The sequence below is a fragment of the Phaenicophaeus curvirostris genome, chromosome 6, assembly GCF_032191515.1.
Source record: "Phaenicophaeus curvirostris isolate KB17595 chromosome 6, BPBGC_Pcur_1.0, whole genome shotgun sequence".
In the NCBI taxonomy this organism is placed as follows: Eukaryota; Metazoa; Chordata; class Aves; order Cuculiformes; family Cuculidae; genus Phaenicophaeus; species Phaenicophaeus curvirostris.
Window position 1 is genome coordinate 56,743,004 of NC_091397.1, and position 26,985 is coordinate 56,769,988.

Sequence of the window (26,985 nt, forward strand, 5' to 3'; positions counted from 1 at the left end):
GTCCTCCTATTCACTGCCACATGGCCCCTTCTTCTCTGCTGTACTTGGTTTGACCTTGTGCCAAGGAGATCTAAGTATCTTAGGAAACTACATATATATATATATATATATATATATATGGGTTTGGGTTTTTTTTTTCCTTTGGTAGGCTTATTTTCTGTCACACTAGTGAGCTGAATGAGCTTGCAGAAGGAGTGCCATGTCTGAAATTCACCACAGACAGTGCGTTACACGCTGTGGTGCCTAAGCTAATAGGAAATACCAGCAAGGGGAATATGTCTAAGATGCTGTCTCCTGGCAGGAGTTCAGACAGTTATTTCAGGGAAATAAGGACTCAGAGCCTGAAAAAGGTTGTTTGTTTTTTTTTTATTGCACTTGAGCACTCAAGCTTGTTTAGGGCAAACTTTGGAAAGGTGGAATCTGGGAATGCTGCTCCTGAAATGTCTCACCACCATATCCAATGATGGGAAAACTAGAGGCAGCATGGAAATGATGAACATCCTTAGTGATCAGGACTCTTTGTGTAGATACTGATGGTATTTTTTCAGTTTATCACCATAAATAGTTTTCATGGTGTAAGCACGCCTAGCGTAGCAGACCCTTTCACGGAGCAAAAGGAACTGAGGTAGCCATCAGACAAATATATGGTTTCAGTATGTCCAGGAGCACATAAGCATCTTTTGCCATCTTAGGCACTTAAATAATTCTTTTGTACCCTGTACAAGAATAGCTTGGGGAGATGGTAGGACCGTAAGTGTGTAATGTGTTTTGTGCTTGAGTCAAATGTGCAGACGAAAAAGCTAGATACTGTATATTATAGTCAATTAGATCATAGCATTCTTGCTTCCTTAACCTTTTCTCTGCAATTCTGTGGTTCATTATAACTAGTTGCCACCATTTGCTGTGTGAGAAAGTGATAAGAAGCCGTCATGAAAGCCTAGTGTGAAACCATTTATTATGAAGGTGTGCAGTGTAGATAGTATGAGGGGGGTTGATGATCTTAGTGGATTAAGCATAAAGGAATTGGGAAGTGGACGTCTAGCAGGAGAACTTTTTTAGGGGTGAAGATCAGTGATTTTCTTCTGACAGTGATAATGTGTTTTAATTTGTTGGTTTTTAAGTCGTAAAAGGCAGAGTGTGTTTATTTTTCATACTGCAAAATAGACTTCGGTGACATAAAAGCTTTGATGAGGTGCCTGTGAGACAAGTTGTTGTGACACTGGGAATTTGGTAAGGTTTCTGTGACTGTAGAGTTCTAATAAGTTACTTTTAAAATCATTTTCACCTTAGTTACATTGGAAGTCTAGGTGATACAAGTGAATTGCCAAACCAGTGGAGTAAATTTTTCAAATATAGGAAAGGATATATGGCCATATAAACTTCTCAATTAACACATGTATGAAGTAGCTGAGATTATTAAGAAGTATATTTGTATATATGAGAAATATTTTTTAGAATCTTTTTAGGAGTAGGGCTTTTGGTAGTTGCTGATTGTCTTGTGTTGTTAAGCCAAGAAGTGAGTATAGAAGGGATAAAAAAAATCTCAAAAGGTTCTGTTTTGGTTTTTGTTATCATTTTTTTCATTTTAAATGCTTGTATATTAGTTATAAGGAGTAGTAGAGGTTGCCTCTTGGTTTCTGCCTTACTCTGGGTCCTTCTCTAATCACCTGAGTGTGGCTGGTCAGTATCAAATCTAGCACAAATAACTGGTGTTCCCAGGTCAGATGTCTAGGACAGAAGACCATGAAAGGCAAACAGGAAAAGTGAATCACTGCACAGTGATGATGCCAATTAGATCTCTCTTGACAGAGGATATGTCATCTTAGGAGTAGGACAGCCACTTGGGTTGATTGCCTATCTGGCTTCAGTGTTACCCTGGAGGCTGGGTCAGTTCCATAGCTGCAGTTTTGCAGACAAAGCAGGCCAGGTCCCTTCTGTTGCACCTAATGTCATACTGGTTCTAGTGAGCTGTAAAAACATCAAAGGCAAAGCAAGTCAATATTGATTGAGGCTTAGCAAAAAGTCACAGCCAAATTCTGAAATGAGTCTGAACTGTGGTAATTCTTACTGACTTCTGTCTGCTGGAGATCGATTCCCCTGCAGTAGTAGGATCAAGCCAGTAAATGTAAAGTGTATGAAGGGAGTGAACAACTCCTAGTATGAAGATGACATAACTTTCTACATCCTCTCAGCCCCAAATACAGTCCCATGTTTTCCCAGGATGTGGCTCATGAAGTATTGAAGCTGAATAATTATAAAACATACAGTTATCTCAAAGCTGTGGTTCCCACTAGAGAAAAAGCAAGAAGATTTTTAAGAGTAGCACAAGAGGAATAGGAGCAGATGATGTGTGGGTTGGCAGGTCAGTTTACTTAGACTAGGAACTGGAAATACAAAACTGAAATACCAATGTTACTGCTTCTTATGAAGTGTCTGCACATCCTGTTCCTTCAGCGGGAGCCACAGACCATGCAGTCCTTCAGGAACACTAGACGTGATGCCCTTCACCACAGGTCTCCCATCTTTCCTGGGTACTTACTCATCTTTGCCACTCAATATTGTTCTCCTTCCCTTCCTTCTTAAGACTTTAATGTCAAACCCTGACCCACAGACTGCTGAAAAACTGTCTTTGGTACTCTCTTTTTGTCTTCCTCTTCCACAACAGATTCACCACCTGCCGACATAAGTAGATGTGTTTATCCATTAATGACTCATGTGTTGCTATTAGCACTTAGTGAGATGGCTGTGAAGTCAGAAGCTGGTTTTGGTGAACAAAGCACTTCTTCCCAAGAGCTGACTCACTGTAATGTTATAAAACTTGGAAATGCTGCTCTGAAATTGAGATTTTTTTTTTATTTTTTTTTTCGGTAGGAAGCATTCACAGGGTGGGGAATATTTTGCGTAAGAATACTGAAGATGCAAAACTGTATCTTGAAATGCTTGCTGCATCTTTAAGTCCAAGAATACAGTTCACTCACTGTCTTCAGGATTTGAATTCCAGTGTTTACAGTGCTCAAAGTCGCTACAATACAATGGTTTTTTTGTGAGATTAACATTTTATGAGGAATATAAAGAACGTGTTCATTCCTCGCCTGCAGGGTGGAAGGATGGATTCACTGAAGACCTGTGCTTTGAGGTTGTGTATTAGGAATCTGAAAGAAATCTGTTCTTCAAAGCTGCTTTTTTTCTCCCTTGTGAACTAAACTTACTCTCATGCTGTTAATTCCTCCTTCCCCTGCAATCCTTCTTAATGTGCCCTGAGTTCAAACGGTTTCATGGTAGTATGGAAGTAGCAAACTTGGATCTTTTTGTGAGCAGGAATGGGGCTGGTTTTGGCTATAACAAAAATACAGTTGCCATTATTTTACTGAGATGCCTGTTCTACCATGAGGTGATATTTTGTTGCATGGTCTGCTGATGCAGTTCTTTTCTTTCCCACCTTACCGTTTCTGTAAATCCCTGCGCTTAGAGGATGCCCAGGGAAATTAAGAACAAAAAGCCACAACCCAGGACCTATTTGCAAACTGGTGGCAACACAATCTGGAATGCAGAGTCTGGCTCTACCTTGCCTTGGTTCTGCCTTGTTCTAATGCTGGCTGCTGCCTTCTCTGTCACATCCAAGGAAAAAAGAGGGGAAAGAGCAGCTGTGGCAGCAGCTACTGAAGGCCAGAACTGCTATGTGCTGGATGAGTTTGGCGGGAGATTCTGCTGGGGTTTATGTTATCTTATTGGGTTTTAATTGCAGTAGGCAAGTCAGAAGATTGGCTGTTGAATGTAGGAATAGATGGTTGTAGCAGGAACATTTCTGTGAGAGCAGAGATGGCTGTATAAAAAGGAGATAATGGAGCAGGATACGCTTGGCATAAATTTAGAAGCTTTGTGCATTAACTGCAATTGGTAAGCTTATAATGCAGGCCTTCAATTGCTGTCACTTTTTAAGAAGGAAAGGCTTGATCCATCTAGGTATCAGCTGAGGTATATAACACCTTTTAGGAGAGTCTATGTAATTGGCATTGGAGACAATTCTCTCTCTCTTTTTTTCTCTCTTTTTTTTTTTTTTAAAGTCAATTTTGATCCTTTCAGAGATTGAAATAGGAATAGAATTACACCACTTTGATAGCCAAAGGTTTCTCGAGATGTCAGTTACACTCATGGAGTAGAGCTGGTTCTGGCAGAAAGCGCTTTTCGGAATAGCATCAGTTACTGCAATAAAGTAAATTGCTTGTCCCATCTTTTAGACAAGGTGAAAAATACCGAGGTGAGCTGTAGCTGTGGCAGCAGCTTGCATTGCTGTCTTTTGAGCCAGGCTGAGATCACAAGATGACCTTGTCTTAGTTCAGAAATGCTTGTGAGATCCTTCTGAAACCAAATCAGTGCTCTCTGGAGTGAAAGTGTGATGGCTTGTTTTCAAGGACACTGAAGGCAAAAAAACTGGGGGGTAAGAGGACGAGAGAAAGAGATCAATGTGAATAAAGTGGCAGCACTGATGCATCTAATTTTGATGGAAGCTGGTAATAAAAAACTTGGGCTTTCTTGTGGCAACATTGAGGTTGCATTGCGGTTTTTATTCCTTTCCTTGAAGTTGAGTTTTGATGAAGGTACAAATTGCCAGAATCAAGGATGCAATCATGGCGAAATCATGCAGTCTGACCTGGGACTGCTAGAGGCCTTTATACCTCAATATACCTTTTCAATTTCTTTCCCTTTTTTTCTGCACCCTGCATCTCCCCCCTGCCATTATCCCTCCTCCTCCTCCTGCCCACTGTCTCTACTGATTCCCCAAGCAGCCTTTCTTTTACCCTCTCTCATCCTCATTTCTTAGGATTTAGGGCTGGTTGAGCTCTCTAGGAACAACTGCAGCTCAAAACAGAAAGCCAGATACTGGTTTTGTTCTTTCCTTGTCATGATTTCAGTGCCCTGGCATCAATGCAAGAATGAAACCCTTGTTGGGTTTCGTTCCCTGCCCCACAGGAGCCTTGTCCATGGGATTTTGTTTGTTGTTACTGTCAGTACATCACAGGGGATGCACAGCCACGGCAAGCAAACAAACAGCAGTGAAAAACAATCACAGACAAATAGCATTTGTCAGATCCCTGTTGTCAAGGGGGGGTTTTATTCAAAGTCTTAAAGCAGCAGTGACTGATGTTTTGCATGCCCCAAAGCATGGAAACCACCTGTAATGGCCAAATTAAAACATTTTAGCTGTTAAGGTCACTGCAGCTTCTCTTTACATTCTTCCATTGCTGTTTGTAGAGGTAACTTTGTAATGGACAGCTGGAAAATAGCCTTCCCAGTATGTGCCTGCAAGCAGTGGCAGGGAGGCAACAACTGGATGACTTAGAAATTCAGGACATGCACACCCACACCACCCCCCGCGCATCCTGACAGGTGAAAGAGCTCCTTGCATCCATCTCCAGCTGCATGAGGATGAACAGAGATGCTGCATAGGGGCAGCTGAGTAATTCTTAAAACAGGCACAGACCTCTGGCTCGCTCAAGGACAGCCTGACTGCAAGGAAACAGCGTTGGCTCTGCAGCAGGCTCCTCACTGTCCTCTCCCTTCTCCCTGGCTTAGAGAAGGAATGTTCCATCTCTCTGGGCAAAAGTTGCAATGCATCACATGGGTGGCTTATGGAGCTTATGTATATATTTTGATTATTTTTTTTCCTTTGATATTTGCATACGTATTCTGTTAGTATTAATGAGATTCTTGTCTTCCTACTCAGGTGAGGGTTTTGAAGTGCAGATGGGCCACAGGGCATTTGATATAACATGTCAGTTTAAAGAATTGGAAACTTGTTCCGGGATTGAGGTAAATAAGGTGCAATTTGGGAAGCTAGAGCTACGCTCCTGATTACAAACAGTGATAGATGTTTAATAACAATTTTCTAAAAGTGTATGAAAACATGAAGATGCCATCAGCTTTGCAAGAAACTGCTGTATTGGGGTTTCTTGACATATGGGGAGAATCGAGATCCTCCTAGACAGTACTGTCATGTGGGTCTGGCATGAACGAGTTTACGGCACAGGGCAGGAGCAGTTGCCCAAAGTAACATTATTCAGAGTGTTAGCAGTGCCAGCTTCTCTTCCAAACTCCTGTGGTTTAGGGAAGTCCTGGGTGTGAATCAAGGCAGAGGGATTAGCAATGTCTGTCATTAGACTGTATTGCAGGGTCTGTTGAGGTCAGTGTTTGTCAGGATTTTGTTACCTACTGCAGAGAATGGCAGCTCTGTATGATCAAGCTCCACACTGAATAAAGAAAAAAGGACAGCTTTTGTATTTATCCCTAAATAATGAGATGTTGTTAATAGTTTTTGGACATTCATTTCAAATGGGAAGTAAATGTACCGCTTCCCCTGCTACTCTGTAAATCCAGAGATTCCCAGTGTTTGGTTGGACTGTTCATGATTTATTTACTTTTTAAAATTCAGACATAGGCATGTGTGTGATGATTTATTCCTCCTTGTAATTGGATACAGTGATTAAATGAGCTTGCATATTATACTTCATTGTCCTTCTGGGACGTGGGCAGCCATGTCTTTAAAACAGCATCTCCAATGGAATTGATTTCAGCTCCTTTATATTTACTGTAATCCATGATGTGTTTCTAAAAACTGATTTGGAAAATTGTTTTCAAATATGTGTTCTTATATAAGAAGTATTTAGCTCGGTGAAGAGTTGCGCATAATCCTGAGAGTCTTACTTTAAAAGAAAGCCTTGCTACCTTCTCTAAATAAACGTATTCTCGCTGTTTTGTGGCCTGAAAGAAGCTATAGTGTTACATGCAGTGGAAGTGTCTACTGGGCTGCAGCCACGGACCTGTGATTGCAGTCTATATGAGGAGACTGTTGTCATGTTGTTGATGATTTTCCATAGACCAGCCAGGGAGTGATATAGAAAGGATACTGCTTCTTAGTAAGAAAAAAAAAAAAAAGGATTTTATAATTGGCCTTAATGACTGGCTGAATAACCAAAACAGTTGAATGAAAAAAAAAAAAATCTTTGCAGAAACAAATGCAGAAAGATAATGAGTTATCATTTTACATATATACAGGCATTCAGAAGACACAGGGTTTGTGACTGGTGCTTTGCAAACACAAAGTAAGAAGCAGTGCCCTGTTCCATGATTTTGTACGGTTTATTAAGAGAGGACCCAGCAACCTGGTGCAGCAGAGAGATGGGAACAGCAGTGACAGGAAGCCTTGTTAGAGAAACTGGGTATGGACACAGTTTGCAGAATTTTAAATAAGGAGACTGTCTCAGTGATGCTAGCAGTCCCAGTATTTGAGATTGTATCTTTTAATCAAAAACCCACAATCCTACTAGCAGCAGAGATGAAGTGATAACTTCTAGCGGAGTTATTTCATGTCTACAAGCATAGCTGTGCTTACATGGCAGCCTTTCTTCAATGAGACAATAATTTGTCTCTCTCTTTTACCTATGCACTTGCCCTCATTAATTATAGGAACATAGTACCTTTGAGAATTTGATGCCCTATCTCAAATGTGGTCAAAATCTGTCAACAGATTCAAAGGTAAGGGAGAAGAAGACTGACAGACAGTTGAACAGACATTTCAGCTGGAAAAGCTTTTCTTTCCTTAAGAAATAAGAAAGAAAAAAAGAAATGCTGAAGGGAAATAGAAACTATGCTGCTGTTAGCCTATTTAGTTTGAAAAGAGTTTGGAAGTATGGTAGGGAAAAGTGACTTGCAGTGGGATCACCATCTAAATCTCATATTTGGTGGTTTTGGCCTCACTGGCAGGAGATCAAATGCACTGATATTGTCTGCATGGGACTGGGGAGAGATGAGCAGAACTGGAGTGAGAACACTGTGTTCGTTCTCTCAGCTTTGGCAGGTACCTCATGCTTCTGCTGAGCTCATACCTCCCTCCCTTTCTCTGTACACTAGAAAAATAAAGGACATTTTAGAAAAGCTGTGCTGACACTTATGGCCGAAAAGAGATATAGAAATGAAAGGTGGTAGCAAATGCTAGTCATGGCCAGATGTTGTTGTTTAAAATGGTGAAACATGGTCATGGAGCAGATGAGCCAGAGACCCAGTTAAATACAGTATCATATTTTTTTACTGCAGTTTGTGATTTTTACCTTTATCCTAAACACTGCGTTGAATTCATATATGCTTGTGCGGAAAGATGCAGTTTACACCTTGGCCAAGCAGATTTCTCTGTGCCCCATGGAACTCCAAGGAGCAACTGCCAGTGTTGATGGAGTGAAAACTGAACAAACAACTTTTACAAGATACGAATGCTTCCCATCTATTATATGCCTTGTAGTTGTGCATGAAAGATGCAGTTCCTTGTAGGACTTGAAATGAAAGACACCCAAGAAGAAAGCTAGGCAATACTAGTCCAAAGTTATATGCATCTGAGAGTTGCGTTCTGGGTGTATTTTATGTGATTAAATCAATAAATAGCACTAAAAATATGAAATAATTGCAAAAGACAATATACACCTTTAGAAAATTACCCCACTGGGCTTTTATCCAGTAATTGCTTAATATCCGTGCTTTATTTAACTGAAATAATGAAGGCCATCAAATAAAATCCCTGAGTAATTACGGTACAGCTGAATCAAGGATCTAACACCGAGCTCCCTGATGAGTGAAAATAGTTTGAAAATTATCAAAAAAAAAGGTATTCTTTCTTAAAAGCGTAATGTTGAACTACTGTGCATTGCAAGCAGCCGAAGGTCCTTGTACAAGAACACAGTTCTGCTGCCACAGGGAATTATGCCTGTGCAGATATTTTCATAGTCACAAGCAGCTGAGCTCCCGATAATGCCTGTTCCTTGTGTCTTTTTGCTGAATGATCTTTAAGCCATGCAAGCAAGAACCTTTTGTTATTTCTTTCATTCTGCTGTCAGTACAGGGTTGTACTGACAAACCCAATAGTTTGAAGTTGTTAGATGTTCTTAATGCATACACAGACTATGTACAAGGCATTTTTTTATTGCTGTCTTCCATTATAGTTGTAATAATTAGGAGGAAAGCTGTTGTGTAATTACATGTTAACCTGTCATTGGAATGATTTGAGTGTCTCACTACAGCAAGTATGATTTCAGGTTCGTAATTTAAGGACATATATCATGTAACAAAGTCTACAATTAATGCAACGTTGTGCTTTAATGCCACCATCATGCAACTCCTCAGCTTTTTTTGGAACCTATTCACCACATGGGGAGGCAAAATGCAGCTGCCTTATGAGTGCTCTGATGCTTGTTCTTCTGATTTTATACTGTGAAGCTGTGCATCACTGCCCCAAGGAGCTGGGAGGAAGGCGGGTGTGAGAAATGTAAGTTAAGAGTATGATCCTGTTTAGTTTTAGGGTTTTTTCTGGGGGTGTCATGTGTCCTTCCTGCCATCTTCCTCCCAGTACAAAGCCTCTGCTCTGCCTTGTAGGTGTTTAGATATTGCATAAGTTATTTCAGAGTTATCTGAGCTGTCTGTGTCCATCAGCCTAAACTATTGTATACCCTGGGGCAAAATGCTGGAAGTCACATTGCAGTGAGGTTGCAGTATGCTAATGCCTGTCAGGTTCTCCTGTGGGGTTTGCAAGATACATCCCTTCCTTCTCCTTGCCCCCTACCCAGCAGAGCCTGGGACAGATTGCAGCCATGCAGCACCTTTGCTGAGCCTTCTGCCTCCGTGTGTCAGAAGATGTTGGCATGTGAGTTACTGCATTTGAGGTTACATGGCAGTGGGCCACAAGACCCTAACGTGGTCTGTGTGACCCAATACACCGAAACTGTCCTATGACTTGACCCAGTGCATTGCTATTTCATGTGCTGGAAGACGTCGGTGGTCTGTACGTTAGTCTAGTGCGTATTATTTTCATCTTTTGCAGAGGCTTGGACCAAGTCCAACAGTTCTTGCTCAGATGAAAATGCCATCGTTCCCTTTGTAGGCAGTTCTGCCAAGTCTACAGAAGCCAGGAGCGTTTCGCCAGTAGTTTTGTCATGCTAGGCTTCCCTGAAGAGATGCTGTGAAGATTACTGCACATGCTCCAGTGCCACATGTTGGGGAGCTTGCACTGATTAGCATATTTATGGTAATTTGGCTCCCAGGGGCAAACAAGAGTCTTCTTATATCTCCTTCCCTGGGCTGAAGCACAAAGAAATTTCCCCTTGCTGCTTTGTAGGGGGGAAATAATAGATCAAAGCTTCTTGCTAAACACTTTTAAAAATACACAGTGCAGATGCATACATTTCTGTTCCCTTAAGGGACCAATCCCTCTGGTTGGTATGGAAAGCAGTTAAAGTCTAGGCATTTCACCTGACCTGCAGAGCTTTAGGTGTGGTATTGCCACATGTAGTTTTACCTGTCCTGTTTCCATATTATGTACCAGTATGGAATGTATTCTCTTTACTATTCTGTAATTGTCATTACCTGCTGGACTAGATTTTGTCCAAATATGGTGGATTTTGGAGCCTGTTATGTGGTACAGAAGTTAAAACATTTTGAGCCTAATTGTCTTAACATAGATTTGAAAAGAGCGCCTATTAAAAGTATATGTTTGTATGTATGTATGTTATTTCTGGACTGTAAAAAGAAAATTCGGGTTCATATTCTCAGAAATGCTTAAGACCTTGAAATGAAGAACTCACAACCTTTTTTTGAAGACATTGTGATATTTATATATTTATACATAGTATTAGATTTAAAGGTTACTGTTTCCTTGGAGTAGATTTTCCAGTTCAGTGATAAGAAAGACATGCTGAACTTGAAACTTGGTTATTCTTCAATACCATGAGTATTGGACAGCAAAGATGAAAAGAATGAAGATTAAGTACATCTTCCTTCATATTAACATTCCGAAAGTCAAGTGTCTAGTCTAATTTTAGAGTTCCTCATAGGACCAGGCTCTCAGTGACAGAGAAGGGACAGGAGATGCAGCCTCTTCATGTGCACTGCTCTCTGTTGTTGGAGGACAGATGTGTGCACGAGCAATGTGGCCACCAGACAGCAAGAGGTCCTGCTGGTCCTGCTGAGGCTGTGACAGCTCTTGGTGGCATGAGAAATTTGTGAATTAGGGGGTCTGGGATGCAGAGTGGTGGGTGCCTGGAAAACAGGATGATGGCTGGGATGCAGGGATGCAACGAAGTCCAGGTGCAAGACAGAAAAGTAGAAGCTTGTCTTGTGCTTGTTCGTTTGACTTGCCTCAAGACATAGTAGTGGCTGGGGTGCCAGCCGACGTGTCTGCTGAGGGTGAAAATCCATGAGGGCAGGCTAGCAGCGTGCTGTGCTGTTACAGCTACTGCTTTGTGCTGGTAGCTTCTGTCCCACAAGGCAGCTGGACCCCAGGCAGGAAGATGAAAAGGAGCCATTACATCTTTTATCCTCTATCCTGCTGCTCCAGGCGATCCTGGTCTGACTGGCTTATTTTAAACAATCGATGGAAAGAGAGGATGAGTTTTCCTCTTGAAGTGCTTTGGGAGATACCTAATAGGAACAAGGAATTGCTTCCTTCTGCAGCCAGGCTTGTGCGAGGGCTTCACAAGCTCCATGTGTGCATTAAAATACCTGTTTACTGTCAAGTGAAGCTTCAGCGCATGGAAAGCTTGAGTGGGTTTAGTTGCAGTAGTCAAGGGCTTTTTTAAGCAAAAAGTAGTGATATCTTGTGGCGACTGCTATAGGCAATATGTCTAATACTTCAAAATCTATAAGGTGTAGTGGTGTTCAATAATTTCAAATAATCCTGACCATTATAGCTGCACATTAATCACCAGGGTTCTTTTCTACCTGGGGGGAAAAAAATAGCGTCAGATTTCTATGTGGAAAAATTAGTGCCTCATTAAAGCTGACAAGTTTGACATTTGCTCTCTGCCTGTGGTTTCAGGGCTTTTTGTCCCTCAAACAAAATATGAAACTGCTCCCATACATGTGACAGCAGCGACTGGAATGCAACTTTAGGAGGATCTTTGACCTTACCAGACAGAATGTGTTTGATTCATTCTGCAGATGTTAAAATACTGCCAGAAATCTCTGGGAGATGACCTTAGAAATGATTCTTAGTTCTGATTTTTGTGCTCTAATAAAATTTTAAATTGTACAGGTTAAATATCTCGCCCTTATGTATTTTCTTTTCCTAACCTAATGCCAGAAATAAATGGCTTGCTCTTTATTCCTTTGTGCATTGATTTCTTGGTGCTTTGGGGGTTAGATGACATAACTGCTATAATTGTTTTACTACATTAGCAGCAAATTATATATTGATGTTCTTTTTTCCATTGACCTTTCTTTCCCAACGTAATTTTCATTTTTTGCTTCGTGCTGTGTCCATAGTGGCACAGCATTTTTAGAGGATTTGATTTTGGATTAAGGGCTAATCCTGCAAGGTCCTGAGCACCACTGCCATCTGCTAAATGCAAGAAATATCCAGCACCACTCAGCACCCTCTCAGGGTTGAGTAACGTCTTGCTACATCAGATAGTAATGATAGCAGTTTACATTTACTGTTTGTATTCTGAGACATCCTGACATTTTTAATAAATAGCTGTGGAATTAACGATTATTGAGAAACTCCTGTCTTTGAAAAGAGTTACCCTCAAATAATTTTTCCCTTTCTGCAGAACAAGCAATTTTCTGATTACAACTACAACTTGCTGGATGTGCATTTGTATTGCTGAAAGGTTTCAGAGCATTGTATAGTAGTATGTGAACCAAAACATGCAAAAAAATCTACGTGCAGCAGTGTCTGCCTTGAGGTGTGATTATAAATTCTTCTCATTTTACAGAATGGAGTGAGAGGAGTGACAAGAATTTATCAAATTTAAGAGCTTTCAGCACTGAGAGCCTGAAAATGCTGTGCTGCAGCTCCCATTTAGTTTAATTTGAACTCAGTGAGTGAATATTTAAAATAGAAAAAAATGTCTATTCCCTATAGAATAGTAACTAATCAGCATACATTTTACTCAGGCACAGAGAGCTCATCTATCTGTCTGCCCAGCTGTAACCCCATCTCATAGGGCTGCTTTTCTTGATGATTGTGAAAAATGCAAGTTTTAACTATTTCTGAGCAGTTACGGTGTTGCTAACCATTCAGTGACTATTTTCTTTAAAAACATTATTTCTAGTATGTGCTTTGAAGCCATAAGGTACATTGGCATTATTCAATCCGACTTTTCAGTTATGCACAGGAAGATAAAAACCCCAAAGGATTCAGTTGGTTTTGTTTTACCCCAATATACTCTGGAGGATGAGCCTCGCTAAATGTTAGAGACTGGCCCTGCAAGGTAGAGGTGACACAAAGAATGTAAATGAGAGCAAATTTTGAAGCTGGTGATTTTTAGATTTTAAATTCTGGCTAATAGTGATAAGTGTATTAACATAAGGGGTTTTCAGGACCTCACTGTAAGATCATCCTGTCATCTTTGCCATAATCACAAATAGGAAATGGCATAGGTAGAGAGTTTTAGGCTTTTATGTATGTTGTCTAAAATACATATATTTCTCTCGTCATCTGTGTCTTTCTCAAAAAATCCTCCCCCCAGCCTCCAAAGAGGTCTCATTACTGCACAAAACTCAAAGTCTGCATTGATGTTTGAAAAATGTGTGTGACCCCCATTCACATTTCATGCTGCTGGAGCTCCTACATGCTGCCCACCAAAACATTATATGTAGGTTCTAACATGCCTCAGGATGAAGAAGATCTTACAGTTGCCTTCTGTTTGCTATGTTTCTGAAAGATGAATTGAGCAGTAAGGTCAGTTAGCGATTTCCTCAGCTTGAAAGCAGCGAATTTAGAGAGTAATATTTTTAATTCAATACATGAGTCTTCATCCTTTTATTCAGTTTAATTCTCTTGTACTCGTAGTGAAAAACACAACAGCTATATAGCACGAGAAAGGATTGCTGAACTGATACTACAAAATTGGCCAAAGAGTAGTTTTAACCTATGAGTTATGGCTTTTTCATTCAATCTTCCCCGCCCCCCCACCTTTTTATCCTTTGCAATCTTCCTACAGGTATGGCCTCTTCCAGCAAATCCTGGGAGAAAGCTGAATAGCCACTTTGCATAAAGTGAAAATGACTTGCATTCCAGTGCTTTATCTATATTTTTTTTATAATCCGATTTAGTGTGGAGTACAAGTCTGAAAACCCTTAAATCTTTCTGTAATTCTTGCACAGCCATTTGCAATGGATTTGTAGAGTGCAAAGTGGAAGAGATTTGGGTTCAGAATGGTGAAAAGTTAAACCACCAGCAAACAGATGAGTTGTTTTTCTTTGCAATTTAACAGATTTTGCTATTAATACCCTCTCCTCAACTAAAAGTACGTGATACAGACAGTCTGCAGATAAAGGAATGTAAAGTCTGTATGCACAGTGTCGATACTTAGGCTTGTCTGTATAGATGAAGTTACCTTTTGTAAACAATTTAGTTATAAGAAAAAAAAAGGTATGCGTTATGTATTTAAAATCCTGTAGGCTGCCTTTTTTTGCTTAGCTTAATTTTTTCCTTCATATTTAAATAAGTACATAGTAGCAAAGGAAAACGTGGAAACAAAAATGCTATAGAGTAGGAAGAATAGGGTGTGAAAAGTTGCCCTGTGAAGTCCTGTATGAAAAAGAGAACTGTGTTTATCACCTCGGAAATCAGTTTGTCACTGAAAGTGACTTGTTTGGTTTGTTTTCCACCAAGTTTTTTTTGTTGTTGATGGCCATTGAGGAGCAGCAAAACAAAAACTATTGGTGATGTAACAGGGTGATCAGAAAACCAGGACAAACTGGAATTTGTCTTCAAGTTATCTCTTCTTTTTGGGTATAAAGGGATTAATGAGTCAGTGCTGGCATTAGGAATAATTTTATATGGCTTAGCTGGACCGAATGTCTAATATTAGCAATAGAGCAATAGCTGTATTCTAAATACAATTTGAGCTATTGAATATTTGTAGTGTAAATGTGTATACAGTATTGTTTTAGCTGTGGTGGACTAAAGACGCCGATTAGTGTGCATGTGTACTAGTAAATCGTATGTGCACATACAGATTGCTAGGTGGGTAGTTAGAGAGGTGAGTCTGTCTGTAACACTGGGATGTTTCCCTGCTTTTCTTCCTTTACTCATTCTCTGTGATAGCTAAACTGAAATATTTGCTTTTTCAAAAACTCTCCTCAAATATTTTTAATCTAGTAAAAAATTAATTTAACTTCTATTCGATTTGTCGAAATAATTTCCTTTAGATTAAGTCTCTTACCATGTTTAAGTAACAAGTTGTTAATGTGAAACTCCTCCACTGATGCCTTATGCCTCTGTGGTAGGTAAGAAAATGCTCAAATTTGAGAAGAGATTACAGGTGTTAGAAATGGCAGCAAAATGAAGTGTACTGCCTGTCCTGATTTCTTAAATGTGTGTTGTGGATGATTTCTGGCTATGGATGTGTATTCTTTTCTGTCCTAAGGCTTGGTAACTGATACGCTAGGTAGAAAAGAGCATGGAGAAAGGAGAAGAGAAAGCACTGAAAAATGAAATTTGCTTTGTAAACCCATGGGAGAAACCCATTCTACTGTTTAAAAATATGCCCTCACATTGAGTTAGTATTGGTAGAGTTGCCCTCTTGGAGAGAAAGGGTCTGATCTGGTTAGAGGTCTAAGTGGGCACATGGAAAACAGCAGGGAACTCTGATTTTTTTAAGAACGGGAATATACGAGGTATTGTTTATCCAAATACATGACCATTTATTATTTCTGGGACTCAAGATCTTCCTTCTCTACCAAATACATCCATCGTTGCCATTGGCTGTCATCACCTTATACATGCAGTTGCAATTTCTCCTGTAGACCTGTTGTTGAGTCAATTAGTTACCAGCTGAAAGCAAATATTTCCTGCTTAATTCACATGTGTCAGAACATCCCATGTCTATATACTGCTTTTGGCATCCCTCAGCCACTACGAGTGTATCCTGCAGAAGGACACACGTATGTTACAGAAGGATGGGAAGACTAACTACTCCTGGTGAAGGTGGTGTCTATGCTGCCATATTTCACCTGGGGAAAGGGAGGTACACGCAGCCTGTGAGAAACTGTCTCTGGAGAAGCTGGTGTGAATTGATTATTTAATAACAAACAAGCACAATGCCTGCTTTTTTTTGTTATTTTTGTTCCTGCAGTTCTCGCACACATTCAGTGTGACTAGATTGCTGCCTAAGGCTGCTCCCAAAAAGCTGCAAGAACAGGAGCCCGTTGACCTTACTCTGATTCTGTTGCGTGTCTTAATGAAGCTTTAAAATGCTTGAAGTTGTCTTTGAAATGAAATATTCCATAGCTGCAAGCTAACTGCATACTTTGTAATAATTGCTTACCCAAATAAAGGAAAAATGTGAGGAACAAAGAAGAATTAGATTGATGGCTAGAGGAAAATGATTAAATAAAAAATTCATGAAGAAGAGAAATTAAAATAATATAGCATCGCATCACGGGTGTTTTCACTAAGACTTCCCTGTCATTGGGAATTTCTGTTCCAACTATTACTGTGCATATTCTTCTCCCTGTTTGCTACAAATACTACAAAAACCTTTTCTATGGGAATAATGGCAAAGATGGTCACAAATTTATGCAGAAATGGAGACAGTAAAATTTAAAAGCAGAAGTAAGCATTTCACTGCTATTCTGAGTGGGGTTATTGTGCACCGTAAATAATTAATGCGTTCACTGAAATTGCTTTTTTTTTAAACTGGAATAAACTGTGACTAAACAGAAAAAAACCCACAAAGAATTATCAGAATTATCAGCCCAACTTGTACACTTAGAACCCTTCCTCGTTCAAATTTACTGCTCTTAGTGGCCATTAGCAACAAAGAATGAAAAATTTGCTGTGAATAAATTCGATCATGCTTAGCCTTTCTCTCTGTTAGCAGATTAAGACCAGCAAATCATTATTTGTGGACATGTATTAATGCCTAAAAGTATCTGAAAAGTGTGCAGTTGTTTGTTTTAAACAATTTACGTTTGAAGAATCAGTACACCCTCCAGTTTTGTGTCTTGCTATGGCATGAAAAACCATTCTGGAATGATTTTAAACTACAGTGCATTTAGGAAGAAAGTACAGAAGATGGTTACAGTTAACAGTAACTTTAGGGACTTCAGGGAAATATCTACAAACTAGTGCAGGCATTTTAAATTATGAATATTATTGTACAGTCTTTAGGTGACGTCTGGTAATACATATTTATTCTAGCAAAAGCACTTTCATTGCTTACTTGTTAAAGTAATTTAATGGATGAGTGATGCTATTAATGGATCACATGTAGAATCCAGACTTCTTTTGTTCAAAACATTCCTTTAGGGTTTAAATTTCCAAACAAGTTCAGAGGCAATTCGAAGAGATCTAACCTGCGTACAAGCTATGGGAATCATCATTCATAAACTTTTCTTCTTCTTCATAGCATTTCCTCTGCATTTAAAAGAAAAAAAGAAATCACTCCATACATTTGTGTGCCTTTAAGTCAACCAAGTGACATACCTTGTTTTGGGCAGGTTGTTAGAGACAGAATAGATAGATATATGATTGAGCGTGTGGACAGAGGGAGATAAACAGAGAGCTTAAACAGTTACAAGTTTTCTGAACCAGCATACAATTTTAATCTTTCCTTCATTAACTTTTTTGAGAAAATGTCATTAGTAATATCTGTAGCATAGTTCATGCAAAAAGTTTAAGCAAAAAAGCAAAAAATCGTAGGAAAACCAGCTTTTCTTCCCACCTCAACACTTTGTGATACTGGAAGAATCAAAGATAGACACCTCAAACAGATGACCAGGTATTAAAAATAATGTTTCAAGTTGGCGTTTTAATACCAGTTAGTAAGATAAAATCACACTGGTTTGCACAGTTGCAGAAGTTCATTGATAAGTATTCCTGGTTTGCCTCAGCTAGTACTTGATTTATTTTCTGAGCACATGGCTATGTGTAGCTGAAACTCGGGTATTGCCTATACAGAGAGAAAGTTGGTGAAATAATGTCTTCTATGTGTATCTTTGGTTTCTTGAGGATCATTGCACAATTACGTAGTTTAGTCAAGAACCAAAATGTAGTTGTTGACTTCAAGAAAGCAGTTTCCAAATAAATGTTTGTGATACCTCCAACTTTTAATAACTTCATTGTATCATCCAAAATATGTGCAAAAGAATAACTAGATGACGTTTTAGATGGAGCACAAGCTGTTCACAATATCTTTTCATTTACTGCAACAAAATGCTCTTTTCACACAGAGATAATACTTTCCACCATTTTTAACCATGTTAGTCAAATATAAAGAATTTAATGATTTTGTTTCTGAATGCAAGGGGTTTTAACAATGCATATTCAGATCAGAATCATAGAATGTTGTATGTTGGAAGGGACCCACAAAGATCATCAAGTCCAACTGCATTGATCTAGCTAGATTTTTTAATTTTTTTTTTTTTCAAGACAATGGAGGTATTTTTAATCCTATGCTCAGAGGGTGGGAAGTCATTAGGTATCCATCCATGTGGTAGCCACATGATATCTGGCTTTGAGTGATATATGGATGAATTCTTATTGCCATCTTGCATTGCAGCTATGGGGTCAATAATTTACTGACAAGGAGGTCCCAGGCAGCTGTAGCTGAAATTGGTCTAAATTATTGTGAAATTGCAGCCTTGGTGTCAATAGCTGCTGGGATATTTTCTGCTTTGCACACAGACAAGTACTAGTTTGGACTGGAATGGATCACGAATACATAGTGAGGAAGTCAGGACTTAGTCCGATCTTTTTCATGAGAGGTGTGGTTCATCCCTTGATCTTTACAGTGGTAAATCCATCACTTAAATCACAACTGTATAATTGGTACTAGCTAGTAACAGCTAATTATACTGGTAAAATATTTTTTTCTTCTCCAGTTTAACCAGAATTACTTCTATTATTGTTCAGCCTCTGTCCATATTCCTATTCTTATCTGATAAAGCAGGTGGTGCAAACCTGTTTTCTTGTTAAAGGAAACACAGTATATTGGCTGGAATGCAGAGATATATGATGAACGTAGGTACTCCTCAGAACTTAAGGAAAATCTTACCATTTGGGGAAGAAAAACCAACAACCCCAAACCAGACGTGTTTATTTTTAGGGTTAAAAAAGCCCAATATAATTCTCCTTCCTGTTTGCAGAAAACTAAAGTTTTTATTGTTTGTGAACCAAATACAAATTCCTGGATCACGCATCATATAGGAGTAATTTACTAAAATTGGAAGCAAGATTGTTTAGGAAAGATAGAATAATTTCAGTTGTAAGAGAGATGCCTTTGCAGATGGTCCAACCCCTGCTCGGAGCAGGTCTAGTAAGACTAGGATGCTCAAGGCTTTTCCCAGACGAGCCCTGAATATTCCTGATGTTGAAGATTCTGCAGTCTGTCTAGGATGTCTGTCCCAGGGGTTGACCCTCCTCATGGTGTTTAAAAAAAAAAGTCTCTTGCATGTAGACTAACTTTTCCTTGTTGCGAACTCTGATGGTTGCCCCTTGTCATTTTGCTGCATGCCTCCAGGAAAAGTCTGGCTTAGTATTATCTCTATTCTGCTGTTGGATTGTTGAAGATCACCACAAGATTACCCCTTAGCCCTCTCATCTTAGAGCAAACCTAGTCCTTTCGGCCTCACTGCTGTGTTAAGGTTTGAAAAAATCCTAAAATTAGTGTTATAGGAATGAGGAATGAGAAAGTTTCACTGAGATCTGAACTGACAGTGCCATTTGTCCTGACAACCTGAGGTGCTACAGCTGAAGTGGGTAGAGATGGTCTGTCTGCAAGTACCTTCAGCCCAGGTGGAGGAATGTCAGAAGCAGAAATAAACCTTCAACAATGTAGTTCAATAAACCTTAGAGAAAACTTCTCTGCACTTACAGTGATGCCCACAAGACTAACCAGCTAAAGATATGAACAAATTTTATGGTTCTCAGCTGCTGCATGCATGTAGATGTTACTCACAGTACCTGACAGTCATAATTTTGTCTCTCCCATTACTAAATTTTTTCTTATGAATTTCCAGAACAGTTTAGCTGGTGCAGAGGCATCCTGGGTGATGCTATTCATGATCAGGTCCCTTTCTTACTGATCCTGACCTGTGGCTTATTTTGTGTAAATTCATGCTTGTTGGTTCTTTGAGAGCTGAGGATGTGCTTGTTAAATAAAGGATCAGGTCTCTGCAGTGGTGACACTGTTTAAAACTTCACGTTTAATATATTCAGTATCCTTTGGTCCTTTTTGGGTGGGGAGGGGTGGGGAAAACCATGCCTGGTTCCTGCCATGTGTGTTAAAAGGAATGGATACTCTCTTCCTCCTCTCAGTAATATATTGTACCTTGGCTTTTTTTTTGTCTTCCTCCGCAGAAACTCTACTGGATGACTTCCTTCTCACGTACACAGTCTTCATGACGACTGATGACTTGTGCCAGGCACTTCTGAGGCAATATCCTTTTATTAAGATGTTGTGTTAATGAAGGTCACACAGTTACACCTAGGTTTATATATTGTCAAGCCTTATATCAAAAGTAGTAAATTGTTTGCCTGGGACAATCAGTTTTACTCTTTGCATGTTGATATTATTAAAATACAACTCTGCATGATTATTTTGATGTTGCATGTAAAGATGGTGAGAAAAGATAACAGTTGTCTTATATTTATTATTGCATGCTTAGAAGGTGGTCTACATTGGGGCTTTGTCATCACATCCCAGGAAACACATGAATAAGTAGGAGAAACTTCAGAAGAGAAGAGAACAATAGGAATTATCAGGATTCTAGAAAAAAAATACCTACAAAGAAGAATTGAAATAATTGGGATTGTTTTACCAAAAAAAAAGAAACTATAAATGAGGCAGTCTTCAGATGCCTAACTCATAACAGCTGTACAATCTTATCTCTGCTGGTTTGTTAAGAGACTTGTATATTTAACTTTATAACTGCTACAAAATAACATTTAAAATGGGATTAAAACATATCTAGACCCATATATTAATTCTTAAAATACTAATATCTGTGCAATACATTTCAGAATATGTGAAGAGAAAACAAATTAAGAATAGTTTACAGTCTGCTTCTTTTCTCATGTGATATAGTATGTAAATCTTATCTCACTCTGAGGTGAAATTTTTTTTTTCTTGTATTTCCAATTACATCTGTAATCCATGGAATATTGTTTGGATGAACTTGTTCTCCTTTTTACCTCCATGCCTTTAGTAGTGAAAACATCTTTTCAGCTAATCAAAGACAGAATAGTGAAGGGACGGGAACAATGTACAAGTTGGGTATTTTCTGTTTTGTGAATAGAGAACAAAGGTGGAAATAGATTCTTTTGCTTTCTTTTTTTTATTTCAGTAGTGTTATTTCAACAGATAGTGTAATTTGTGCAGGGAAAAAGAAACTGACTTACCCTGCCTGTTTTTCTGTTGTTGTTAATGATGCATTGTCCTCCCTCCCACAGACATTTGCCTTGGCATCATTGTGCAGGACAAAGGTTTGTTCCCAGTTCTGCAGAAAAGATATGACCCAACATTGAATAATTGCTTTTTGAATTGATTTTACTTTTATAGACTTGCCTCTCTAATCTATAAAGGTTAAAAAAAATCCTCTTGGCACAGGGGAAGGATTGACATTTCTATTACTGAGCATTTAATTCTACAAAGTTGATGAAGCTCCTAAAACTCTGGATGGGATAAAGATTTAAATTGAGCAATGTAGTGAAAAAAATCTTTCATTAGCAAATGAGAAAATTGTGAAGTCTTTTCCACCATTTAATTTTTTATTCTTTAACATACCGCACCTATTGTGCTAAGAACTACCAAGGGAAAGAAGATGACTCTGATGTGTCCTGTAGGAAACGCAAAGTCTTGCATTTGGTGTCTCAATGGACTTCTCTCTACAAAGACTGGTTACATGAAGATGAGCATTTGAAACAATTTTTAAAGGTACTGAAACAGTTTCTGATCATTTCAGCACTGTTGAATTATCACACTGTGTATTAAAAAAACCCAGCAGTAAAATCTGTAAAGCATTATTTTTCATACTTAGACTTTCTCCATGAAATCTATAATATAAAATGATTTACATGTCTTCTTTGAATGCCTTAGAGAGTCAGTTTGAACAGAAAATCTGTAATGTCAATACATTCAATGTCAAAAACATTACTTTCAGATATGGGACTTACAGAATTCCATGCTCTTTAGAAAATGTGAAAATTTAGGAAGGTAAGAGGAGTACAAAGATGTGGAGGTTCCCTGGACATACTGATCGTCTCTTCCAGAAAGAATAGGATCCACAGTCAGGATCCAGAGGATCATGAACAGAGAAAGAGTTTTGTGGTCCTTGTAAGAGATGCTGCTTTGACTGAGGAGTGAAATGCTGTTCCACAGTGTCTGTCAGGTGCACATGGAGAGCAGCACAGCTTTATGTATTTTGAATAAATAAAATTATGTCCTTACTTATTAGCAAGGATCGTTTGGTCTTTCTGAATGAGTCCCGAAAGCTTTTATAATTCTCTTGTATATTTGCAAATAGCTGTGTCATTGCTGATGCAAGATCCATCTGGTTGTTGACTTTTTTAATTGTTTTTTTTCAACCTTGCTGATGGAAAGATGCAAGTATTTTAAAAGACTTTGCAGAATCTTTCACCTTTCCTGATGAGTCTCTGTCTGCAACTGGAGATCTTAAGGGCTTTTTTGCTCTCTTCAGTCATCTGCTCAAGACAAAGGGATGAAACACTGAATTTAAAGATGGTTTAGAGCTTCCTGTTTTGTTTGCTTTGTTTTTGCTATAGGATGCAGTGCATATGGAAGCAGAGACCGTAGAATTTTTGCTGTTCGGTATTATATATGTAGTGCTGTACTAGAGGGGGGGCATCATTCCAGCAGTCAATTACTTTATGCTGCATTGCACTGATCTTGATGCGGCACGTGTCTTTCTAGCCGTGGAGGTTTGTGACTGTGTATTGTCACACAATTTCTCTGCTTGAGGCTTCTGTGCAGTATTAAAGAACAGTAATATTAATGATGGTTAAAGTTACTCATGCAGAGCCCATATATAGTATTGTAGGTCAGAATAAATCATGTTGAAATTTATGAACATAGGAGTGTTAATTGGTCTAAAGCAAACACGGTGAATTAGCTTGTACATATGTTCCTTATTTTCTTGCAAGAGCAAAAGAAGAATCTATGTGCAGTTTCTGAAAAAATAAGTATAGAGAAAATGTTTCCTACAATTTCAATCTTAAGAACTGATTCAGTTTATTTACCTCTTATCTGAGGTAGTGTCTTTTACTTTTAACTGAGGTTCCCTATTGATGGTATTCAGACAATGTTGTCCCTCCCAAATAAGAAATAGGGTTTATTTATTTATTTATCTATTGCTTTACAGTTAGGAGTATCTTGTTACTTGTTTATGAGAGATGTCAATCAACTCAATTTAAAATGCATGCAGATGTGAGGAAAAGTGAAGAAGGCTGTTACCCTTCTTAGAAGTCTTAATGAAATGAATGTGTTTGTCATAATTCTGGAGAAATGGTAGTAGTGTGGTGTGTTCTCATGCTTCAGAAGGCATTCTTCTGAACTAACTAAGAGTTCTTGTAACAGCCACAAGTGTTGTTTTAAATCTTGTCATTTGTAGGCAAGTGAGTGTTAATATTTTGCCCTCTCACTTGATAATGATACAGTGGTTCTCCAAAGGCAAGCTGAATATTGACCAGTCTGGAAATTTAAACAGGAATATTCTCTTCTTATGGGTCTTGCATAGATTTAATGATGAAATTTGTTTTAGTAGGCTAGTGGATAAGTTGATTTAGACCATTGATGTGATGTCTTAGATTTATGTTTGAATTTTCAGATGTTTGCTCATACTGTCTTATTTTGTAGACAATATACAGGAATGTGTTAGACGATGTGTATGAATATCCTATTCTTGAGAAGGACCTGAAAGAATTTCAAAAGATACTTGGGATGCATCGTCGTCAGTAAGTATCAGTTATGTTTGTGATCAAGTCTCCTTTTATTTAGAGTGTAATTTATTTTTGCTGTCATTCTGCTGTGATTCAATAAAGTTAAAAGGATGAGTGATACAAATACTATATTCATTTTTACAAATAATCTCCTCTTGAAACTACAGCTAGATTATTCAATCTTTTCGGATGTTTGTTGTATGGTGTGTGTGTTTTAACAGTCACTCCCATCAGTTTTGGTTGGGATAACTTGCAGGTAGCTTGATGCTTTGTGGAAAAGCTGGCAAGATTTCCCTGAGAAGCTGCAGGCTGTGACTTCAGAATGTACATTCGTTCTTGTTCTGAGAAGCAAATCTCTCTTGCAATAGGGTTATTATATTAATAATCATGGTATATGTAAAAGGTATTTCTTTGGCATGTTTTTTCAACAAATTTATTTTGTTTCCATGATTTGGCCACTGGGAAAGTGGAAAGAGCTCTGTCCTTGAGGGTGACCCGGACAGAATATCCCAGGTGTCTGAGCTGTGTCTGTGTTCTCCAGCAGCGCACAGGCTGGCAGTATTGCTTTTCACTTCATGGATTGTGCAGGTGACAGAAAAGATGCCCTTAGCTTTCTCGGAGGGAGCTCAGCAGCCATTCTGTAGTGACCATTTAACGTTAAAAAGTTTCCAATGCTGTAAGCTTTTTAATAGGTAGAAGTTCGTTTTCCTAATCTTTGGAAGGAAAGAATAACCTGGATTTTCCTTTTTGTTTCAGCACTGTAGATGAATATTCACCCCATCGAAAGGTAATGCAAACGTGATTGTTGCTTGTTGCTCAATAACTTATCATCTCATTTTCTTCCCTTCTGCCCACTTCACTCTCTTTTCTTGACTCCCCAGTTGAAAGTGACTGGTGGCCAAAAACATGACAGAATACATCAGTGATGTATTCTGAATATTGTTTAAGGAATTTTGGGGTTTTTTGCTGCCAGTGCAGCCTGGATATCAGCTGTGTGACCCATCCTGCAGTGGCTGTGACAATGTTACCATCTTAATAAAACACTCTGAGATGTCAGATTTCAGGAGAGACTTGGGAGCAAGTCCCCACCAGGCTGGAGAGATGTAGCAACTTGGGCAAACCAGGCTGAGAAGATGCGTTGACTGTCGATGTCAAGTAGACAGAGGAAAGGGGCGATTTGTTGCAATAGGGACAGAGAAAGAAAGAGAGGTACATTAGTCTATCTGTTTTGCCCAAGGGAGAAGATGCAGCCAGAGAAAGTTGGCGTACAAACTGCACAGAAGTGAACTGCTGTGCTTGTCAAATTTTCTGCGCTGAAGCTGAAGTGTGTAATAACCTTAAAATGTTACTGCAGAAATGTGGAAGGCAGAGCATGAGATGGTAGTGAAACTGCTAAATAGGCTGATTGGTGCGTAGGAAATGCATGTAAGAATAAGTACTTAAGAAAAGGGCTCTGAATGTTGCTGCTGAGAACCTTGAATCATGCTGGCTGCTTAGCCTATACATGTCCCGCTTTCTCCAAAATCCTCACCTTCACCATTATTTAGTAGGGCAACTCCAACTTTACTGCTCTGAGAGAGGGTGGGTGGATTTCCTGTACAGAAACCTTTTTGGCCAGACATAAGGGCTGAATGCTGTGTTCTGTGAATCGCTGCTTTGTAATTCAAATTGTAAAGGGGCAGGGGTGCAGAGAGTGACTGTTGTATCTTTTTTATTATTTTTTTTACTCTCCCACTCCCTCACAGAATAAAACCTTTTTCCACCAGTTCAGTCTAAAGGAAAACTGGCTGCAGCACAGAGGAACCATGAATGAAACAGAAGAAAGTAAGTATAATTGAAAGAGTGGAGTAAAACTCTGAAACTTTAAAACTGTTTCTCAAGGGCTGTCCATAATATTTTTTTTTAACTGACTAGTTTAAATGATTCTTTTCTAGCCCTAAGATCCTATTCAGAAGAAGGATTTGACTGTGTAAGGTTACCTTCCTGCCTCCTACGTTGCAGAGGTTTGACAGCGATGTGGTATCTCAAGGGCTTTTTGCCCCTGTCCAATTCCTCCAAAAGCGCTGTAGCAGAGCTATGTGCTCCCCAGAGTGCTGGCAGCCCATCCACCAGGCAGTATTCCTGCTCCATTTCATGCTTTTGGTCTCTTGACCTAGATCTTGATTGCGAAAGGTGAATGAATAAGCCTGTCACATGAAATGGGCCAGGATCTGCTGGCTCTGGGAACCTTAGTTGCTTCTCTCCTTGAAAACAACTCCATGTGGAGTACAAAGTGCCACTTCACTTTAGTGTCAACCAGTTCAAAATGAAGTTTCCCTTCATTGCTACGAGTGCAATAGCACAGTGAGGCTGTCACCCTCCTGTAATGCCTCTATGAGGAAGGAAGCAGAGAGGAGGAGAACACCATGTGCAGAAGCAGAGAGCAGGCAGTAGGACCTCCTACCTGGAAGGCTCACATTGAGCAATATACCTCCTTTTCTCAAACAAAACTCTAAAAGTTCACTTGGAGTCAGGATATTTTTAGTGCTCATTTGTGACAGGAGAAAAGCCGAGCTCCTTCAATGCCAAGTATTTCAGCACAGTACAAGTTACTGATAGATATCCTCTTTCTGCACTTGAAATAGAGGTTTATTTGAGGTTTATGTTATCAAGGCTGCTTCTAAAAATGTTATTTCTGGATGAGAACCCCCACAGTCATTCTTCTTGAAAAATCTGGCACAGCTTGTTAGGTGAGTAGGGAGGGAAGTGTATTGGCACCACAGAGGGGAAAGACTGCATGGCTATGGGGACAGGGAGGGCAGGACCCAGCAGGACCAGCCCCAGCTGGGTTAAGCTGCTTCCATCTCTCTCATTGAGAGCATGTGTTATGGAAGATGATGGGACTGAGGGAATGAAATGGAAAAAGTGGAATTGGGGAGAATATATACCGATGTTAGGTGGATATCTAAGTCAGTGCGATGGAATGCTGCTGGCCAATGGTGCTTCTGGAGGATGGGTTTGTCCAACCCTTACCATGCCACTTAACTGGAGGGATTTTATCC

At 39.2% G+C, this 26,985-nt stretch overlaps 1 protein-coding gene across 5 annotated transcripts in view; it reads left to right on the forward strand.

The window, feature by feature from the left end:
- RAPGEF5 (Rap guanine nucleotide exchange factor 5) overlaps positions 1–26,985 on the forward strand; it is a 156,459-nt gene that overhangs the window by 99,474 nt on the left and 30,000 nt on the right. For 4 of the 5 annotated variants that reach the window (XM_069860298.1, XM_069860302.1, XM_069860300.1 and 1 more), the window contains exons 12-16: positions 20,348–20,426; positions 21,779–21,923; positions 23,862–23,959; positions 24,701–24,731; positions 25,690–25,768. In XM_069860298.1, the coding sequence (XP_069716399.1) occupies positions 20,348–20,426; positions 21,779–21,923; positions 23,862–23,959; positions 24,701–24,731; positions 25,690–25,768 (432 nt within the window). The remainder of the gene's footprint in view (positions 1–20,347; positions 20,427–21,778; positions 21,924–23,861; positions 23,960–24,700; positions 24,732–25,689; positions 25,769–26,985) is intronic. The other variant, XM_069860299.1, reaches the window with a different exon arrangement.